General features: G+C 36.7%; 1 protein-coding gene across 1 annotated transcript; it reads right to left on the bottom strand.

Moving 5' to 3' along the window:
• Window positions 1–1,835: 1,835 nt before the first annotated feature.
• On the bottom strand, window positions 1,836–20,689 carry LOC121374691 (DNA-binding protein SMUBP-2-like). The gene is given in 17 exon segments (XM_041501795.1): window positions 1,836–2,823; window positions 4,483–4,615; window positions 5,736–5,916; window positions 6,486–6,662; window positions 8,078–8,201; window positions 8,851–8,945; window positions 9,320–9,438; window positions 10,716–10,898; window positions 12,463–12,560; window positions 13,077–13,301; window positions 14,389–14,412; window positions 14,414–14,590; window positions 15,378–15,538; window positions 16,798–16,898; window positions 17,186–17,378; window positions 18,403–18,566; window positions 20,563–20,689. Coding segments are annotated over 17 exon segments (3,102 nt in total). The 5' UTR covers window positions 20,640–20,689; the 3' UTR covers window positions 1,836–1,953.
• Between the last annotated feature and the right edge of the window lie 232 nt (window positions 20,690–20,921).

The following is a 20,921-nucleotide window of genomic DNA, read 5'->3' as shown; positions in this document are numbered from 1 at the left end:
AATTTACCTTACTCTGACTGAAGGTTTCTATAAATTCTGACAATAATATAAATGGCAAAGGGCAGGATTTTTGCTTTCAAATCGGCAACATATTTTTAAAAATGTTTAAAGCATTGTAAAATAAATACACGATACTGATAAGTTCAGACGATATATGGTAATCTTTACGATATATATATATATACACACACACACATACACACACGTGTGTATTTTATCCAATTTAATAATTTAAAAAAGTTTGTTTGGGGGCATGACACCCTCACCACTCCCCGCTACGCCACTGATGATACCTAGGCTTGCGAAGATGGCTTTGGCCAGTCTATGTAATACATATTGTTTAATATATGTAGCAGAATTTACTTTTTCTCAACCAAACAAAATAATATAACCGATCTTAATTTCGTTAAACTTGCGAATTATCCAACTAGCTTTTTGGTGAATTTATTATGCAATATTGTCTCCAGTTTGCTTTGATCTTTGGAGGTGTAGTAGTTAACCCACCAGCATTAAGGTTGCACACTGCCAAACATTTCAATACAATGTTTATGTTAGAATATATAGTACAAAAAATAACGACAATGTCGACTGCTATTTTTAGGTAGCAGTTACCTGGTAACCATCATGCCAAAAATCGATATCGACTAACCAAAATTGTTTTAAGTTATTCACCCTTAAAACTAATTTTGCTGTTAAATAAGCGGCAGTATACTTACTTGATTTTATTTCAACTTAGTTTCGTGCTTATATCCAATGGAGGTTCAAGCATGTTGTCCTGGACACACACACACCTCAGCTATCTGGGTTAGCTGTTAGTGAGAGAGACAAAAGAAGGTGTCTTACACCTACCCATTAAGTCATTAAAACCCACTATGGATGGGAGCTGGTACCAGGCTGTGAACCCAGTACCGACCAGCCTTGTCCGATGGTTTAACGACGACACCACCGAGGTTGGTCCATCTACTTACTGAGTTATCATTTAGTACTTAAAATAACAAGTAACTTCAAACTAATGGGTTATTTAAATACTACAGAAACTTGTAATCATCAAAAAAAAGATTTGAAAAGGTATTTCCCTTCTTTTTTTTTTAAATAGTTTTTTAATGAAGACCTATTTCCTAAACCGGACTATAAATAAAGATAAGGGGAATGGTTGTGCTTAGTCTTAAGTCATCAGCTGTACAGCTGGTAAACCAGGCTCTGTGGTGTAGTGGTTAAAACCATCAGAATTGGGGCTGGTAGATACTGCATTCATATCACAGTACCAGCTCCCATCTAGAATGAGCTTTAACAGTTCAATAAGTAGGTGTATGGCCACAAGAATCTGCTTGGACAATAATTGGATATACGATAAGCATGAAAATAAAGTTGAAATGAAATTTAAGTTATATGTATCTGCATTGACTATTTGGTGAATGACAGCTTAAAGCTTGTAGTGTGCTGAGGAAGGTGAGTGTTCACTGGCACTTGTTACTGATTCAGCATAAATCATACTGAATTGGAATAAATTCTTTGCCAAAAAAGGCGAATGATCACTCGCGTTCCCCTCCATATTCACATTGAAAGTTTCAGAAGAGCAACAAATTGATCATCTTGTAATAAACATTTTAATAAATTTTATTGTTCGTTCAGTACTCACCATTTAAGGAGAGTGATTTTTAGCTCACTTATGTTTTGTTCATGGTGAAGACTGTACAAGTGTTCTCATTCCTAAAACCACTCTTTGAGTCATCTAGCTCTTGTAATTATAGAGGGAACAATCATGTAGAAAGCAAAATTAAATATTGAGAAAGTAAAACAAACTTCCCAGCATTTAAAAAAACAAAAAAACAAAAACCTTTTAATAATTTCCATAACAATAAAGAAGATCGGAAATATATTTTATCAAACATCACAAAAACAAGCAACAAATTGAAGTCATTAAAGAAACACAGCCAATTTGCAAATGTTAAGTTACTGCTTTTTATTCTTTCCAGTTCTCTTGCCTCCCATATCAGCGAGTTTCTTATCTAGTTTTCTCTGCAAGTGTGCTCTTTTATCTGGGTCAATCTTTTTGTTTTGTGCGGTGTTTCCTCTGAAGAGAATCCCTTCTTTAATGACAGTCTGTCTGGCGGCAAACTTCGCCTCGTCCCCGCAACCATGCACTTCAGGCATCGCGTGGGCATAACAAAACCTCTGCCTACAAAACTGACACGTCTGACTGAAGGTCAAGGTCATCTCTTTGCACTTCTTGAAATGACACTTGCTGTCCATGTTCTGAACAGCTGAAATCATACCATCGAAGTCATCAGCATCGACATTCGCCAACGCTGCTGCCGTTTTCTTCGTCAATATATCATTTCTACCCCTGGAAGACTTGTTGGCACTTTTAACTTCCTTCCTTTTTGGCAGAGCACCACCAGACACTGCAGGTTTGTTGTTTTGTCTCGAACAGTGGAGTTCGTGCAGGTGTATGTTTGCCGAGATGACATCTTTGCCGCAGAATTTGCAGGATATTTTATCACTGGGAACAGTTTGTTGTGGTTCACCACTTAGGACAATGTTAGCATCATTAATAGTCTCACTGTCAACCTTATAAGATGTCTTTTCAGTTACACTTTCATCAACCTGTCCTGGTTCAACAGATTTCTGACCAGAGTTTTTTTCTCCAGTCTCTGGTTGTCTCTCACTGTTTCTTGGTTTTTCCATCTGAGACTGTGCAGATGAAACCTGTGATGAGCTAGACGCAGCCTCCATCTTTCCTCGACCCGGTTTGGACACCATGATGTGGCGGTCTTTATCCTCTCCTTTACTGATGTGACACAAACCTAGTTTCTCAGACAGCTGAAAGACAAGATGAAAATGATTAAAAACATAACAGAACCTTTATTTCTTCAATCATACAGAAATATGGCTGAATACAGTCAAAATTAGATAGGTTTTCTATTTTAGAAAGGAAGATTACCCACATACACACATTTTTTTATTTTGATCCAGGAATCTACAGAAATTCATTTCCTAATTAGTAAAACATATTATTCAAAATTGAGAACATTTATTAGAGATGAAAATGACTGATGGACCAACAGACCATTGTTCAATAATAGAATAGATAATACAGTGAACTTGACTAAATCAAATTTGCTCAAGCTATCTTCACCGACGGTGATCATGCAATTTTAGATAGAAATCTGGATTACACATATGCCGATTTGGACAGAGTCCATTGTATATCACACTGTATTTTTGTGTGTTTGTAAAAAATTGCCGTTTATTAATTTTACATCTTTGATTAATATTAGCATTGTCTGCCTCGTATGTTACTTGGTGCTTAATGCTTGTGACCAGCCTCGGTGGCATCGTGGTTAAGTCATTGGACTACAAACTGGTCAGTACAGGGTTCACAGCCTTGTACCGGCTCCAACCCAGAGCGAGTTCTTAAGGGCTCAGTGGGTAGGTGTAAAGCCACTACACCCTCTTCTCTCTCACTAACCACTAACCAACTAACAACTAACCCACTGTCCTGGACAGACAGCCCAGATAGCTGAGGTGTGTGTACCCAGGACAGCTTACTTGAACCTTAATTGGATCATATAAAGAAAGAAATGTTTTATTTAACGACGCACTCAACACATTTTATTTACGGTTATATGGCGTCAGACATATGGTTTAGGACCACACAGGTTTTGAGAGGAAACCCGCTGTCGCCACTTCATGGGCTACTCTTTCTGATTAGCAGCAAGGGATCTTTTATTTGCGCTTCCCACAGGCAGGATAGCACAAACCATGGCCTTTGTTGAACCAGTTATGGATCACTGGTCGGTGTAAGTGGTTTACACCTACCCATTGAGCCTTGCGGAGCACTCATTCAGGGTTTGGAGTCAGTATCTGGATTAAAAATCCCATGCCTCGACTGGGATCCGAACCCAGTACCTACCAGCCTGTAGACCGATGGCCTGCCACGACGCCACCGAGGCCAGTGGATGGATCATATAAGCACGCAAATAAGTTGAAATAAATGAAAAATGCTTGTGTCTGTTAAAGATGTTTCTGACCTAGATAGCCTTTTTGGTGACTAAAAGTACATATTAAAAACATTTTTTTGTTTAGAATATCACTCTCTGTATATCCAATGTGTTTACAGTCATATGCCAATGTCTGTAGTAGTCACTTTTAATTTTACTTCATAATATATATATTTTTGTCATTTGTACAAAATTCCGACGCCATATAACCATCAATAAAATGTGTTGAGTGCGTCGTTAAATAAAACATTTCCTTCCATTTCCTTCCTTCGTACAAAATTATTGGGCTACTACAAACAACTGGATGATAACAAACACCGTGTGTATACAGACACTGATATTCTAAATATTAAAATATCTTTAATATGTAACTTTAGTGATCAAAAAGGATTTGTTAGTCATAAACATGTTACAATGACAGCAAACTTCAAAGATAGTAGTCACTTTAAATTGTTTTTGTTTTTAATTTAATTTCTACCTGATGTAACAGCAGTCTGTCATGAGAGTTGAGACTGGATGGGAACTCTTTAGTATCCAGTTTTTCATCAGACGTGAAATCTGTTAGGATCTTGGTAAATTCCTCTTCTTTCTCAACATCACTTTTTCGTGTACTGAAACAGAGTGAAAAAGACTTTTAAATAAACACATTAAGAGATTGTTAATTCTGATTTAATTTTTTTTAAAGTATTAGAGGTCAAACATTTTATGAGATTAGAAGCGTGGAATAAATAAAGTCACAACATTTTTTTTTCATTTGTACATATTATACTTATATCAAATGATTAAACACCATAGTATGTTAGTATTCTGAATTAGTAAATCCGGGATAATCTGGCAATGTACATAGTGTGTATAGTCTTATTATGATTATATGTACTTCCCCACAGACAGGACAGTACATACCATGACCTTTGGTGTAACAGCCATAGTGAACTAAATGAGAGATACCGGTACCAAACCTTCCATATAACTTGCAGGGTCAAATTTACAAAGCTTTTTTTTTTGTCTTACACATATAAAACTACATATATTCGCAATGTTTAATACCTGTGTATGAGAAAAATTGGCTTTTAACTTTGACTCCAAGTGTTTGGACTACATAATGTAGTGTTTAAGATTAACAGTATCCCGATATCCCGGGGATACCAGAATTTAATTTTGGATACTAGACTTCAATAACCCAGTATCCCACTGGGATACCATATAATGTTGTTGTTTTTAATCCTGCTTTTATTTTTCACTGAAACAATGAAAGCTGTTATTTACTGGTAAATTTAAGTAACAGTATTCATGAGCTCGTACCCAGTCTAATGCTATGCTGTAACAATATCTCCCCAACTTGTACCCAGTCTAATGCTACACTGGAGAATATTGACGTAGACATCTGCAGAAAACTGCTGAGTCGATATACAGGTTGGAGGTTTCCTCATTAAATTTTATTTCAGAATTGATTCCACATCTTGATAGAGGTAGGTGCTCAACCTATAATGTTAGAAACACTTATAGATACAGTAGATTTTAATATATGCTGTATTTCGTTTAGATTGCAAATTCCGCCAATTCCGTTTGATTGCGGCGTAGCAATAGACTGGGAACGAGAAGAGTGTCATCCAAGTTTGTTACGATGTTATTTGTGAATTGCATTTAAGCTGGGGATACAAAATTCTCAGGTGGGATACCAGATTTTGAAAAATCCAACTGGGATACAGCCCCAAATTTTTAATCTCAAACACTGACATACCTCTCAGATTTAGCTTTATGATGAACTGATTCTGTCTTGTCTGGCTTTCTGTGTCGGTTCTTGTCTTTGAGTCCTTCGCGGTTTTTTTCCATTTGGTTTTGGTTTGTGATTTTTCTGACAGAATGTTGTCCAGACGCTCTGGTCTTGTACCAACGTGAACCACCTGCCCAGCTGAAACATCACAGTTTGTAACAAAAAATTATGTTGGTTTATTTTTAGTGTAATAAGGCTCTAAGTAAACTTTTATTGTCATTTTAAGTTAAACAAATGCTTTTTACATTAATTAAAAGTGTTTAAAGAGACAATGAAATGGTCAATAAAATATATATATATCACAAACATAATAAAGACCTATTCCTTGTAGAGAAGGAAAACAACTCTAAGAGTTAAAAAAACAAAACATATAGCAATTCTATTATTTTACTAAAATATTATGTAAATATATATAAATGTGTTTTAAAAAATCCTTTATGTAGTAATATAAAACAAAAACAACCTAGAAATCAGGTAGTTAAATTGTGTCTGGTGTTTTAAATTAATTAGACAAGATTTGATGCATATCAATTACAGACCCATTTTAATGATCATAAATGGGCCGAATGTACAAAGCCTGTTTATGTGTTACAAGCGTGTAACTACATACATTTATAAAGATTATAAACACCGGTGTTTAAGGAAATCAGGCTTTGTAAATTCGGCCCCGTGTGTTTAACTGAAACAAGTTCAAAGCAACTTCTTACACTGGACATACTCCTGAGCCGACCACACCTCTCCGTGTTCTGTGAAATACTCGATGAGTGTCTTGAGGAAATGGTTGTGACCCACAGTTTCCGTATCACACACAATGGCCACATGGCGTCGAGCTCGCGTGATAGCAACATTGATCCTCCTGTTTTCAGCCAGAAAACCAACTACCCCTAGAAAATAAATAAAGAGCTGAATGAAAAATACTGTGGCTTCACCATTCATCTCATCATCATCCATGTTTGTAATGTCCAAAATTACCCCAAAAATGTCTTTGTCTTTGTGTTAAATGTTTGTGGTGTTTTTAAAAAAACACAAAAAAACTCCCGAATGAAAATATGTAGAATCATGAAAATACTTTGTAATTTCAATCTGAGTATAACAGCAAGTAAAAATAAGTTAAGACAGTGTGGATCTAATTACTGAAGGAACGGTGTTCCTAATTGCTGTTAAAAGATTACTTAAATAAATATTAACAGTTATACAATTATAAAACAGAAATGGCTATTAATAACGAATCTATTAATAGTCTAATACTTTCCATGTGCCAGTACATACAGAGCACTGGATTAAACAGATGACACCCAAGCTATTGTCACTTTTGAAACTTTAAACTTTGAAACTTTTGAAATTTTATTTCGGTACACTCAGGCCGTCAAACGACAGCATATGAGGAATTATTGTACAATAGTTATTTACAGTTATTCACTGAACCTGACTGTGTGATCATGTCGGTTTACATAGAAATCTGGATTACACATAATCCCTTGCACACATTTGTATCATTATGAAATTATAATTTAAAGTGACAGACCCTAGTTTTTAAAAACTAAGGTATATTTTTCACTATAAGAGGCAGTTTTGATAACTAAAATCATACTTTACTTAGATTTTATTGTTTTGGTTATCAATTTCCATACATCTGAAGTGTTTCTAGTCAACCTGATTTTTTTAATATCACAAAATGCATTTTTCATATTTTTAAAAACTGCACATGCATCCGAGAAGTAATGGTTCTGGAGTTCGAGTTTTGGTGTATTTTAAAGGGTATTTCACCATTTAAACATCACAGATTCTTGTTTTACTGTGTTGTAACTTTATCCATTTCATTTCAACTTATTTTCGTGCTTATATCCAATTAAGTTTCAAGCATACTGTCCTGGGCTTACACCTCAGCTATCTGGGCTATCTGTCCAGGATAGTAGATTAGTTGTTAACTGTTAGTGGTTAGTGAGAGAGAAGAGGGTGTAGTGGCCTTACACCTACCTATCAAGTCGTTAAAACTCACTCTGGGTGGGAGCCGGTACCGGGCTGCAAACCCTGTACCTACCAGCCTTATGTCCGACGGCTTAACGATGACACCACTGAGGCCAGTGATGTGGTAGAAGGTGCTAAAAGTCTTAAGTCTATTAAAGAGGTTTAGAACATTTACTGAGTGCCGAATTTAGGAAACTTTATCCTAATATGTTACAGGTTTGTAGATTAACTAAACTTAGTGTCCAGTTTTATGGGTTGAAACAAGGGTCTGCCCCTTTTAAAGAACTGTGTGATTTGATATTAGATTGTTTTCAGTTCTTTACTCCAGTACCTTTAAGATTGCTTCTAACAAATGAAATGACGACTGCCTCTTTTTCTCTACCCTGGAACCCATCCACAGACTTGATCTCCAAGGCAGGATACTTGGTTGATAAACGCAGCCTCAAGATGTCCACCTATGTAACAAATATATATTTATATACAATTTTCATGATACACACAAATAATACATGTGATAAAACAAATCAAAAACTGAAGAGACCAGTCCAGGTACATAATTGGGGTTTTTTGTTTGTTTTCTACATTACTTTGTTATCTTTTTGTTTTATTTAATTCTTGTTGGTGTTGATCTGTTAATAAAAAAATATGAGATATGTATCAAGTCAGTATTACGCCAATATATTAATCACATTTTTATCATTAATGTTTTGCTCACATTAATTTAACAATTTAAAGTCTTGCTCCATTTCAGCTTTTGGGAATACTTGGCTTCAACTCCTAACTTAATGCACCGCACACACAAAACCCTGACCGATCTGAACCTGTGAACAGACTTCATATGTGCTTTATTTAAAATGACAAAAATATTGCACTAAACAAAACTATTCGATGTTGCACCTGTGAGTTCCAAAGACAGGTTTAGCAGTTAGAGCGTGATACCACAAGGGGAGGTAACTCATGTGTAAATTGTACAGTAATTAGAGCGATGTCAAAATGGGAGTTAACTCACCTGTAAGTTACAGGTGGTTATGTTACACAGGGAGTAAACTCACATGTTAGTTATACAGAGTTATGAGCATAATGTCACAAGGGGAGGTAACTCACCTGTAAGTTGTATGGAGTTATGAGTGCAATGTCACATGGATTTAGACCACTGGTAATCAACTTCTCCACATGAGCTGCTACTATATCAGCTTCACCTGAACACAAATAAACAATACAGTAAACATTAAATTACAAAACAATTATACATTTGCAAACAGCAAGTTTCAGTTTGGAATCATTCATCTTAAATCCACTTTCTCCACTCTATTGAAAGGATGATGTAGTGAAACCCCTCTAAACCAAAGCCTCACGGTCCCTTTTTAAATATCCGGTTTTTAAAAACTTTTTTATCAGACCTTTTAAGTGATCCTGTTGTATCCCTATACAATATAAAATTGGAGGTGAAAAAAAAAGTGTCAAAGTCTGTGTTTGTGGAGGACATATTCATGTACATTTTTTTTTTTAAATCTTGATTTGGTTGAATGCATTGTACTGAAATACTGTCAATCAAAATAAATTGTGATAATACCTTCATTTCCCTTTGATATTTCCTCTGGTAGATCGAGTTCATACAGATCACAGCCGGTTGTGTCTATGAGGAGGAGAGGGCAGCTCGTTTCTTCACATTCCTCAACACCAGGAAGATCTCTGTCAAAAAAATATAATGTAATTATGGCGCAGATACATGAGTTAAATACATGTAACAGGAAACATAAAACATTTAGTATCAACTGATAACAGGGCTAGCTCTGGCACTCACCAAATTCGCCAATTTTGAAAGCTGTTGGCGAATTTTATTTTAGTTTGGTGAAAGAAAGAAAAGAAAAGAAGTGAAATATTTTCTCAACACATTTTATTTAATTGACAGTGTCAGACATTGGTTAAGAACACAGATAACCCGCTGACAATTTCTGATTAGCAAAGGGATCTGAAGTTGCGCTTCCCACAGGCAGGATGGCAAAACCATGGCCTTTGTTCACCAGTTAGGATCACGGGTCGGTGCAGTGGTTTACACCTACCCATTGAGCCTTCACTCAGGGTATCAGTATCAAAAATCCCATGCCTCGACTGGATCTGTTGTAGACCGATGTGCCACACGCCACTGAGGCTGGTTTGGGAATGAAATAATTTCATGTAATAATTGATTTTGTTAGAAAATAACTGACAATTTCTGCAATATTTGAAGTTTTAATAGACAATATGGCAAACTGTTTTGCTCACTCAGAGCTAGCCCTGTCAGATAGTTCTCATACCAGTTCAAGTTTGTACATTAAACAAATATATAACAATTGAATTGAAACAATTTGAAATGAAATTAAATAAAATTTATTAAAGTTAAAGTTTGTTTTATTTAATGATGCCACTAGACCACATTATTTATTAACTGTCGGCTGTCGGATGTGAAATGTTTGGTACTTCTGAAACGTAGTCTTCAGTGAAAACCCGCAACATTTTTCCATTAGCAGCAAGGGATTTCTCAAAAATTAACTTTTCCATAGATAGAACAGCACATACCATAGCCTTTGATATACCAGTCATGGGGCACTGGTTGGGACAGGAAAAAAACAACAATCGGGAATAGATCCACTAAGCGAGTTCAGTCCTATGACCCAAGCACCTTAGCTAAGTAGTCTACTGAATGAGTTAGATCTCGCCTCCTTTATAAAAAAAAATCTTTAAGTGAAATAAAATAAAATAAAATAAAACTGAACTACCATATAGCATGCTTAATTTCAAATTCAATCACTGTTACTATAATAACAATTTGGTAAACATGCTTTCATTAGAGTTCTGTAAAGAATTCATTGACAATAAAGATTCCCCCCCCCCCCCCCCCCCCCCATATTCATAAAGTTTAACCCTTTTGTAATTAATGAACAAGCAGCTTTTTAACAGAATCAGTTTGCAGATGACAAGTAACTTACTTCAAGAGGTGATTCCTGACGGACTCGTGGGCTACAAGTTTTCCGTCGTAGAGCTGATCCGACGACCACTGCATGATGGCTTGGTTCATGCGGTACTGCGTGGTCAACATGCGCACAACGTCTGCACTACTGGTTTTCAGAATTCTCTCCATCAACGTTACGTCAAGACCATTCCGTGCAGCTCTGAGAACATTCATTTGTTATAAATAATGTAACAGTAAAATAAAAACAAACTTAGAGTGTCTATAAGTTAAGAGTTATACTTAATGTTTAAACAAGCATAGTTTGAATATTATTGAAAATGTAGAAAACTTAAAGTGTTTTTTCTTTTATGAATACTTTACCTGTCCTCAAAACAAATGCATATTCTCCTAAGGATAGTAGTCTGGATCGAACATCCCAACAGCCAATGGGATGGCCTAAAATTCCTCTACTGTGTACTCCTTCCTGTTCCAGTCACGTGACTGTAACTTCCTTTTTTCCCTGAGCGAATCACACAGAGAACTGGAAGCAGGCAGGCTTGGTATGTTCGAACAAAATTACTATCCTTTGCGGAATATGCATTTGTTTTGAGGACAGGTGACGTTGAAAATCATAATATTGAATATATTTATGTCACCTAACAGGCCCTGATATAGCTGGCTAAGTTATTAGCAGTTGTGAGAAGTTGAAGTCGCCGTAATATTTAGGACCTAATCCAATTTCAAAAAGAAAAAATCACACATCAGATGTCAAGACACAGATGTCAGATGTCAAGACTTGTTTAGTGGCAGAGCACACTTGACACCTTGTTGGCCTATTTTTTACTTTATCGATAGTTTGTACGTCAATCATGTCATGCTGCCTGCAGTGACCAGTCAAGCATTGATGATTCTCAGCCAGATTCATTTTAGTAATACCAGAAAATACTAATCTGAGTACATAATTAGGAACCTTTCCGAAGGAATACAGAACAAAACGAAACATTACATAATGTACCAATAAATGTTCAATTTGCCTAATTTTAACAAACATATCTCCTGGGAATGAACAAGTAACTTCTACTTGTTCAATTCTATGATGCAGGCCTGTAGCCAATGGGGGATCAGGGGGTTGGTCGACCCCATGCCTCACCATAAGCCTAAATGCCCCTCCCCTCTCAAAATCTTGGCTACAGGCCTGATGATGCCAGCTGATGGTAGCAAGAGGTAGTAGTTAAAGAGGACTGTACACACAGTGCATATTTCAAGTCGTGTAACCCATGTAGCTTCACTTTAGTTTGTCAACTACTGTGCAACCTTGCCTATACATTTTCTGATTTGTGTCTCCCAACAAAAGATACAAGGATTCTAAATGTTTTGCCACTTAGAAAGAAATGTTTTATTTAACGACGCACTCAACACATTTTATTTACGGTTATATGGCGTCGGACATATGGTTAAGGACCACAAAGATATTGAGAGAGGAAACCCGCTGTTACACTTAATGGACTACTCTTTTCGATTAGCAGCAAGGGATCTTTTATATGCACCATCCCACAGACAGGATAGCACATACCACGGCCTTTGATATACCAGTCGTGGTGCACTGGGTGGAGCGAGAAATAGCCCAATGGATCCACCGACGGGGATCGATCCCAGACCGACCGCGCATCAACAAATGCTTTACCACTGGGCTACGTCCCACCCCTTTGTTGCCACTTAGCTGACTTGCATTGATAACTGCTGACTAAATTCTAAGAAAGTGTTGTGTTAATGAATCAACTCACTCGTGTGATAGGATCGTGGGTGGTAGCTGATGGTGGTCGCCAGCCAGGACACATCTCGGAGCTCTCATCAGACCAATCCAGCAAGCAGCTTCTAGAGCCTACGAAAATATTCAAGACATGTGGATATACATTTACATATACATATACATACACATACACATACACATACACATACACATACACATACACACACACACACATACACACACACACACACACATAGATAGATATATATATACTGAACAATTTATACTACTGCTTTAGCCTGTAACAAATATACACCTCAAAACTATATACAGTGAAACCCCTCTAAACCTGATCCTCTGTAAACTGGAATTCCTTGAAAATCAGATTTTTTTTTTTTACAGTCCATTTTTAAATAACAGTACAGAATATTACCTATCTTTTAAAACTAATACTTTTTACTTGGTCCTGTAGGTGTCCACTGTATCAACATTCACTGAACACTTTCTTTTCTCATTGAGTTTAAGTCTCTCTCTGTTAGGACACCAAACAATACCATGCATATAAAACTTGAGCTGTACTGAAAATACAAGTTAAAAGAGATTGAACGCAAAATGCACCAAAAACAAAAACTGTAACATTGTATAAACCTGAGAGCATTCGTCAATGATGGCCAAATCAAAGTGATCTTCGTCAAGAAACTTGAGTGGTCCCTCACTAGACGCACTGGTCAAGGTCACAAGAATGACATCGGCTTTCTTGAGAATCTCAGTGATGGCAGCTTTCTCCCTCTGTACCAGCTCACGGCGTAAGTGACGGATATCGTCACGCAGTCCATGCTTCTCCCCCTTGTTTCTCGATCTCTTAACCTTGTTCTATAACACAGATAGATAAATTGTCAGAATCATCTGTATCAACACATCACATGATTCTAGGTGTTCAATGTTCTGATGCCACAATACTTAGTTGAAACTCCCATGTGAATGTAATAAAGGATCAAGAACGTTACTGAGAAATTATATTCATGTTCAAATACACAGGGCAGATACTGACATAAAAAATGCACCTAGAGAAAAGCAAAAGCTGGTCTTTAACAGCAGTTCCGTATCACATGGTATGACATAAGAAAGTTATTGCTACAACTAAAAATAAAACTTGACTCTAACCAAACTCCACCATCATCAGACATAGTCATTATTTAGTCCCAACCTTCAGAAAAAATTAGACAAAAAGTAAAGTTTGTTTTATTTAACGACGCCACTAGAGCACATTGATTTTTTATCTTATCATCAGCTATTGGACGTCAAACATATGGCCATTCTGACACTGTTTTTTAGAGGAAACCCACTGTCGCCACATAGGCTACTCTTTTACGACAGGCAGCAAGGGATCTTTTATTTGTGCTTCCCACAGGCAGGATAGTACAAACCATGGCCTTTGTTGAACCAGTTATGGTTCACTGGTCGGTGCAAGTGGTTTACACCTACCCACTGAGCCTTGCGGAGCACTCACTCAGGGTTTGGAGTCGGTATCTGGATTAAAAATCCCATGCCTCGACTGGGATCCAAACCCAGTATCTACCAGCCTGTAGACCGACGGCCTAACCACGACGCCACCGAGGCCGGTAAAATAAATAAAAAATTAGACAAAATCATTAAGATATCATAGTCACTAGAAGAGGGGCACAGGCTCTGGCAACTCTGAATATTATGCATTACACCATCCACTCACCCCAACCCTCGCTGAATGATAAATGAATATGTAACTGACCCCAAGTTGCTGCCATCTTCCAACGCCTATGCATATAACCACTCACTCACCCCAACCCTCACTGAATGATAATTTAATATGTAACTGACCCAAAGTTGCTGCCATCTTCCAAAAGCCTATGCATATATCTGGAATACTTTTTCTGATTTACAAACTTTGAAATTATCATAATAAAACAAATTAAAGACATACAAAAGCTTCATCGAGATCTTTTCTGAACGTCCTGCACCAGTTTAGTTTCGTCACTCCTGGCTACGATGGCATCCAGTGCGTATTTCTGTATGTGAGGCAGAAGCCGGGCAGGGTGTCCGATTCGCACAACCTTCTGAAGACTGCTGGATACCTTCTCCACCAGGTTGTCCACGGCAACGTTTGACGGAGCACAAGCAAGAACCTGCAGGGGAAGACCAATAATTAAAAGGCGGGATAATCAAATAAAAAAAACTGAACATAATGGGCCATAACTCTTTCTTCAGCGATCCCGGCCATGTCAGATGGGTAGTCCGGCATAATTCTTTCAAACTGATAGAGATATTACAATATTAAAAAATCAAGTGAGAGAAGGAGAGAAGGGAGAAGTAGACAGATCAGTGTAAAAGTGTTTTCTATGTGGTAATATTATGTGGTATATCAGTGGTAGTCTCAACCAGGGATGTATGTGTCACAATGTTGACCATCCTCATGAATATACAGAGTTATTTCCCCTTCAAAGGCTGTGTACTTTGCTGTCCATAGGAGAAACCGAAATGATGGCAGCGGGTTAGGGATTTTTTCTCATTCTCTACTCGGCCAAGTGTTTTGCAATGATTACTAGTTACCCACCTATCAGATTTCGATTAATCAATGTGCTGGGATGTTAAAACATATCCACCTTTATTCTGTAATACTATGGTAATTATTCTGGTGTTGATGCAACTACCACATGCTACATACCTATTAGATGTTGATTAAATAATGTGTGGGGTGGGTAAAAATGTATGCCTTTACTCTGTGAACAATTAGTAGATGTCACTTAAACAATGTGCTGCAATGTGTAGGTGCAATTATTAATATTTTAACAAGCATACAAAACATAAACATTTCTGCTACCTCGTTCACCCCCCCCCCCCCCCCCCAATTTCTAAAAAATTACCTTGCAAGAGAGATACTTTTTTCAGTTGAACAATAATGAACATACTAACCTTGAGTCCTCGTCCTACGGCCTGTAGGATCACCTCCACCACTGTGGTGGTCTTCCCCGTGCCCGGAGGTCCGTGGATTACCGCGACCTCACGCTGACGCAACGCAAACCTCACAGCCTCCTTCTGAGATTCGTCTAGCTTTTCATTCATGAAGTTAATCTCTAAAAAATATTTCTAGAGTTGTTATGTCAAGAATATATTTTTTTTCTAGAATTTGAATAATTTAGAACAGATCATACATATTATTTTTATTCCAATTCTTTGATATACTATAGATCATATAAAAATGTATTATCTTTACTATTCACTTTAACAATGTATTACATGGCAGAAAGCAGTAAATAGTTAATTTATCTCACTTTCTGTGCTCTTATCAATCTGGTACAGGCTTTATTTAGCAGTTGATTGTCAATTATTGCCTTTAGCCGTAGCAAGGTAGTTGATCATATATACCAATAGCATAACACACAACTTTATTAATACAGCAGATGTGATTCTATTTCGCCCCTGAACGTGCTGTAACCTCACTGTGGTGCAGGGGTGTAATATTCTCTTTGAGAATGGCCAATATAGCACAAATCCCCTTGTTTTTCTTCGAGATACAATTGAAATTTTGAGTAAAAGTCAGTATCTATCTGTGATATTTGTATTTTTGCACAGTTCTTTACACTGTGTTTTTATTTAAATCTTGAATTTTTATATTAATGTTGATCATCACTTTATTTGTTTGCATTTCCATAGTTTGACACCCAATAGCCGATGTATTTTTCATGCTGGGGTGTCGTTAAACATTCATTCATTCATTCATTCATTCATTCATTCATTCATTCATTCTATTTCGCAGTAGGAAAGGAAATAAATATTTGTTTGACACATCAGCACATTTTTAAATAACAGCCATTTGGTGTCTACGACATTTGGTTGACAGAGGAAGAGGAAACTTGTTGCCGCCACATAAGCTACTCCTCATAACGAAGCAGCAAGAGATCGCTGGGCCATGCCCCCACCCCCTGACAATATCTTTTTTTTTTTTTAAATTAACTCCAGGAAATAGCATACACATCTCAGGGTTTAATTTGTATAGTGTTTCATTTGTTTATAAAAAGTGCTCCCCCCCTAGGATTTTGATCAGAGTACAGCCCTGGATCATTTATATGTCCTTTCCCAAGGATAGAACAGTACATACCATGACCACTGATATACCAGTCATGAAACACTGGTTAGAATTGGGGGGGGGGGGGGGGGGGGGGGGATTTTGTCCAATATGGCTCTACCACTGAGTTCCATCCAGCCCCCTTTTTAATGTAGAAATAATGTTACAAGATAGGTATGTGAGATTGCATTAAATTATATCCTCTGATAGTACAGTAACAAATAAGCAAGGCAAATGAAAATAATATGCAAGTAAGTTTGAATGTACCTGTTTCTTTTGTAGGGGGAGAAAATTCCGATAAACCAAACAAAACACTAATGAGTCCTTGTGATGGTCTACTTGAGTATTTGTTGAGGTTTTTCAAAGCTCTGGAATAAAAACCATAGCAGTTAAAACTCTGAACCATAACTCATAAAACATACACATTTTCTTACTGAAAAGAGTAAGTCTTGAAAATAAATCATAAATGAATGAACTAATTTTATGTCTCATATAAATGTAACCATTCTTCTTTTTTTTATAACTGAAAGTAAAAGAAGGGATATACTATTAAGACAGAAAACTTACTATTATTTAAAACTATTGCATACCATGTTATAAAGGCAAACAGAACAGAATTTTTTTTAATAATAATAATGAGAAAGAAGAGTTATACTTCTTGAGTCTCCGGTAGGTGACGTTATTGGCGAGTTTCATGATCTTGTACTGAGTGTCATCATCCCACGAAAACACATCATCTGACTCTTCAAACGCAACAGTCACTGATGCCTGGGTGACCTTTGAGACAATCCCTGAAGCCAAGTCTGGCTGGTTCTCTCCTTGTGACAGAGAAAGTCCAATGATGTCACCTGCAGACAGTAATCAGTGGACGGTATGTAAACCAGCAATAAAAGAAAGAAATGTTTTATTTAACGACACACTCAACACATTTTATTTACGGTTATATGGCGTTGGACATATGGGTAAGGACCACACAGATATTGAGAGAGGAAACCCGCTGTCACCACTTCATGGGCTACTCTTTTCGATTAGCAGCAAGGGATCTTTTATATGCACCATCCCACAGACAGGGTAGTACATACCACAGCCTTTGATATACCAGTCGTGGTGCACTGGCTGGAATGAGAAATATCGCAACACCTATCGAGCGAGCATCTTACCACTGGGCTACGTCCTGCCCCACCAGCAATAAAGTCATCTAGGTATGTGTAAGTGTTTAGCTAGAAGGTTCCAGTCTATCTGTGTGTAAGGGGACAATTTTAGATAATCAAAAATTGGTTCGCATGACTTTTACCCAAATAACTGATTGTTTGGCTATGTGCATTATATCTGCATAACTGGTGAGTTACCAAATCCTAACACACTTGTACATCAGTTCTGTACTACAATAACATTTGAAATGTATTTTAAATTAACTGATTTGTTTTTAATCAGATAGTAAGTATTCTTATATTTAACTATAGTATTGAGGTGCTATACATCAAGTGTCCGAAAATGTGTTTACAACATTTAATTTTAGAACCTAATAGTTTATCAGATAACTGTTTGAAAGTTAACATGATTTTAAAGTTATGTAACTGACACACAAAGAAATGTATGTTTTAAATATGGGGCCAGTAACTTTGGTGACAGGACCAATAGTTTTGTATGTGAAATACTGTATTGTGCCCTGTACAGTAAAGTGTAAACGTAGATGGATGCACAATCATTGGTGTATTCAGCCAAGTTAATTTGTTTCAGTTTGGGGAAGTTCAACCAACTATTGAACTATTGGTGCCAGTAGATATTTATCAGTTAATCAAACAAACTATTTTATTAATTACACCAGTATTTACACATTAACATCTGTTAATGAACGATGTCCAAGTATACCTGGTGTAAAGCTATGTGATGGCAAGTCGGGCCCAGGCCAGAATGGTTGAAGAGTGACTAGAGTCCGACCATACAGTCCCGACCGCCGCTCTGCCAGTCTCAGCTTCAACAGACATACTCCTCGTCTCTGGAGCTCCTTCGGTGGAAGTTTCTCCGTCAAAATCCTGAAACAGAAACCACTTTGATAATAATATACTATATGTTAATATTACCTGTATTAGCTGCAATTAATATCTTCAATATTAAAATGCATAATTACTCTGAAATAATGCCATTTTTGTTCATTATTAGGGAATCACATATATACAAATTACAAATATCACTAGACAGTTCCAAAACACATACTAGTAATATACTGCAATCAAAATTTCTGTTTTTGAATCATGATTTTAAAGCACAGTTTTAAGCCCCTGACCTATGGCAATTCACATCACACTTATGGCAATTGTTAAGTTCGACTTTTGAGCTCTCTCTCTCTCTCTTTCTCTCTCTCTCTCTCTGTTACCACTAGAGTGCATTGATTTATTAATCGTCAGCTATTGGATGTCAAACATTTGATAATTCAGACATACAGTCTTTTTCTCATATTAAATGCACTTTCCCACAGACAGAACATCACATACCACAGCCTTTGATATACCAGTCGTGGTGTGTTGGTTGGGACGGGAAAAAACTATATGACAATGAATCCACTGAGGTGATTGAATTCTATGACACAACACCTCCCCCGAACACTCTACTGACTGAGGTAGGTCCCGACCTTTTTTAACACTATAAATTAATAATGTTATTTGGTCATTTTCTGTACACTGGCTGAAAATGGTTAATGCACATCATTGGTATGTTGAAAGCTCTTTCATATGTTTCTGATAACAGATTAATTACTTAAGTTGCACGTAGTCATAGAATATAACCTTAGTGAGTATGCGTAGGTAGGTTACAATGTATATGTTTTTGTTAATTGGTAGTATTACATGTATATATAGTCTACCAGTTAAGCTTGTTATGTCTAACAGTCTATGACAAATTAGGACAGGCTAGTTTAGTTGGGCTCTGCGCATCAGCCCCAGTGGTAGGGATCAAGTTTCCATACATGTACATATGAGCCTGTAGTCTTCCAGCGCTACATTATTCCTTTGTCTCAGTCAGTATTGTAAGTCACTTGTTAACATCAGCAGTCAGTTTGCTTTGTAGTCTTAAGTATTTTAATTAAACAGTCATTGGTTACTCTATCTCATGTTTTCTGCAGTAATGTTTAGCATAGCACTTTAACATGTTATATGGCCAAATAAATATATAATGTTCAATTTTGTTTTGTTGTGTATTTTAATTAATAACTGCTGAAGGTTTATAGATATTCAGAAATGCATTTGAATTTATTTTAATCTAATTTAAGTATAACATACAGCACGTTTATACTTAATATGGACATGCTTGTTTTGGATATAGTTATTTTGAACACAATTTTTATCAACCTTAGTTTTGCTGCAATCTAAAACCCTGGCAGTAAACACTATACTCAGTTAATAGTAAAAAAAAAAAAATATATTAATCATGACAAAACTGAGTCTATGTCAGCAGATGTATTTCCCCATTATCAGTGATCTATGTTATGCTGTACTCATGTAATGATCAGATCATGTAGCCCATGTTACATATGTAATCTCTTCCGACTTAATAATTCAGAAGTTATCTTATGAAAGCCTCAGAAAGGCAGACAGTTAAATTATAGTTTCACAAGACTTTTGCCAAGTGTTAGATTAGGGACAGGATTAAGTTTAGGGTGGAACTCGTTCTTAACTATTCACCTCAGCAGTTTGGTTGGCATTAGATAAACTCTGCACATAGATTAAAGTCAAAATTTCGGTATAATATCCGCCCGGTCCCCTCCATTATTATTTTTAGTTAGGGGTTAGGGGTTATGGTTTAGGGTTTAGGGTTAGGGTTAGGGTTAGGGTTAGAGTTGGGGTTAGGGTTGGGGTTAAGGTTAGGGTTAGGGTTAGGGAGGGGGGGACCGGGCGGATATTTTTCCAAAATTTCAATCAACGTTTGGCAAAGGAAAACTGAAACTTGGAGAAACTGAAAGTTAGCTGAATAAAAATAAATAAATGTCGCGCGTCAAGTCCAAGTCCTCCCATAAATCAAACTGTTAAATCATACCTTGCTTCCTCGACTTCTGACTGTCTTTCTGTTTCAAGAAGATGCAGTGTTTTATCTACAAACGTTTCTAGATCCATGATCACTCACTATTCAATGTGTTTATTTGTGGTGGCTGACATATTGGGAGGAGCAGACAACCTTAAATTATAAAGGGACATAACTCGTGTTTTGCTAATAAAACTATTCGTCGATCATGATCCAGTCACTATATAATTTTGTGCATGTTGATTAATCATTAATTTAAATATTTGTGCAGATTATTGGCTATTGGTATCAACTTAGGCTTTGTCACAGTTAAAACAAATACACTTTAAGGCTAATACCGGGTAGGCCTACGGGTAGGCTAGGTTTTGTTTTTT

The sequence above is a fragment of the Gigantopelta aegis genome, chromosome 6 (genome assembly GCF_016097555.1).
Source record: "Gigantopelta aegis isolate Gae_Host chromosome 6, Gae_host_genome, whole genome shotgun sequence".
NCBI classification, from domain to species: domain Eukaryota; kingdom Metazoa; phylum Mollusca; class Gastropoda; order Neomphalida; family Peltospiridae; genus Gigantopelta; species Gigantopelta aegis.
Note: the sequence above shows the minus strand (reverse complement) of the source record. Positions and strands in the feature narration are given on the sequence as shown.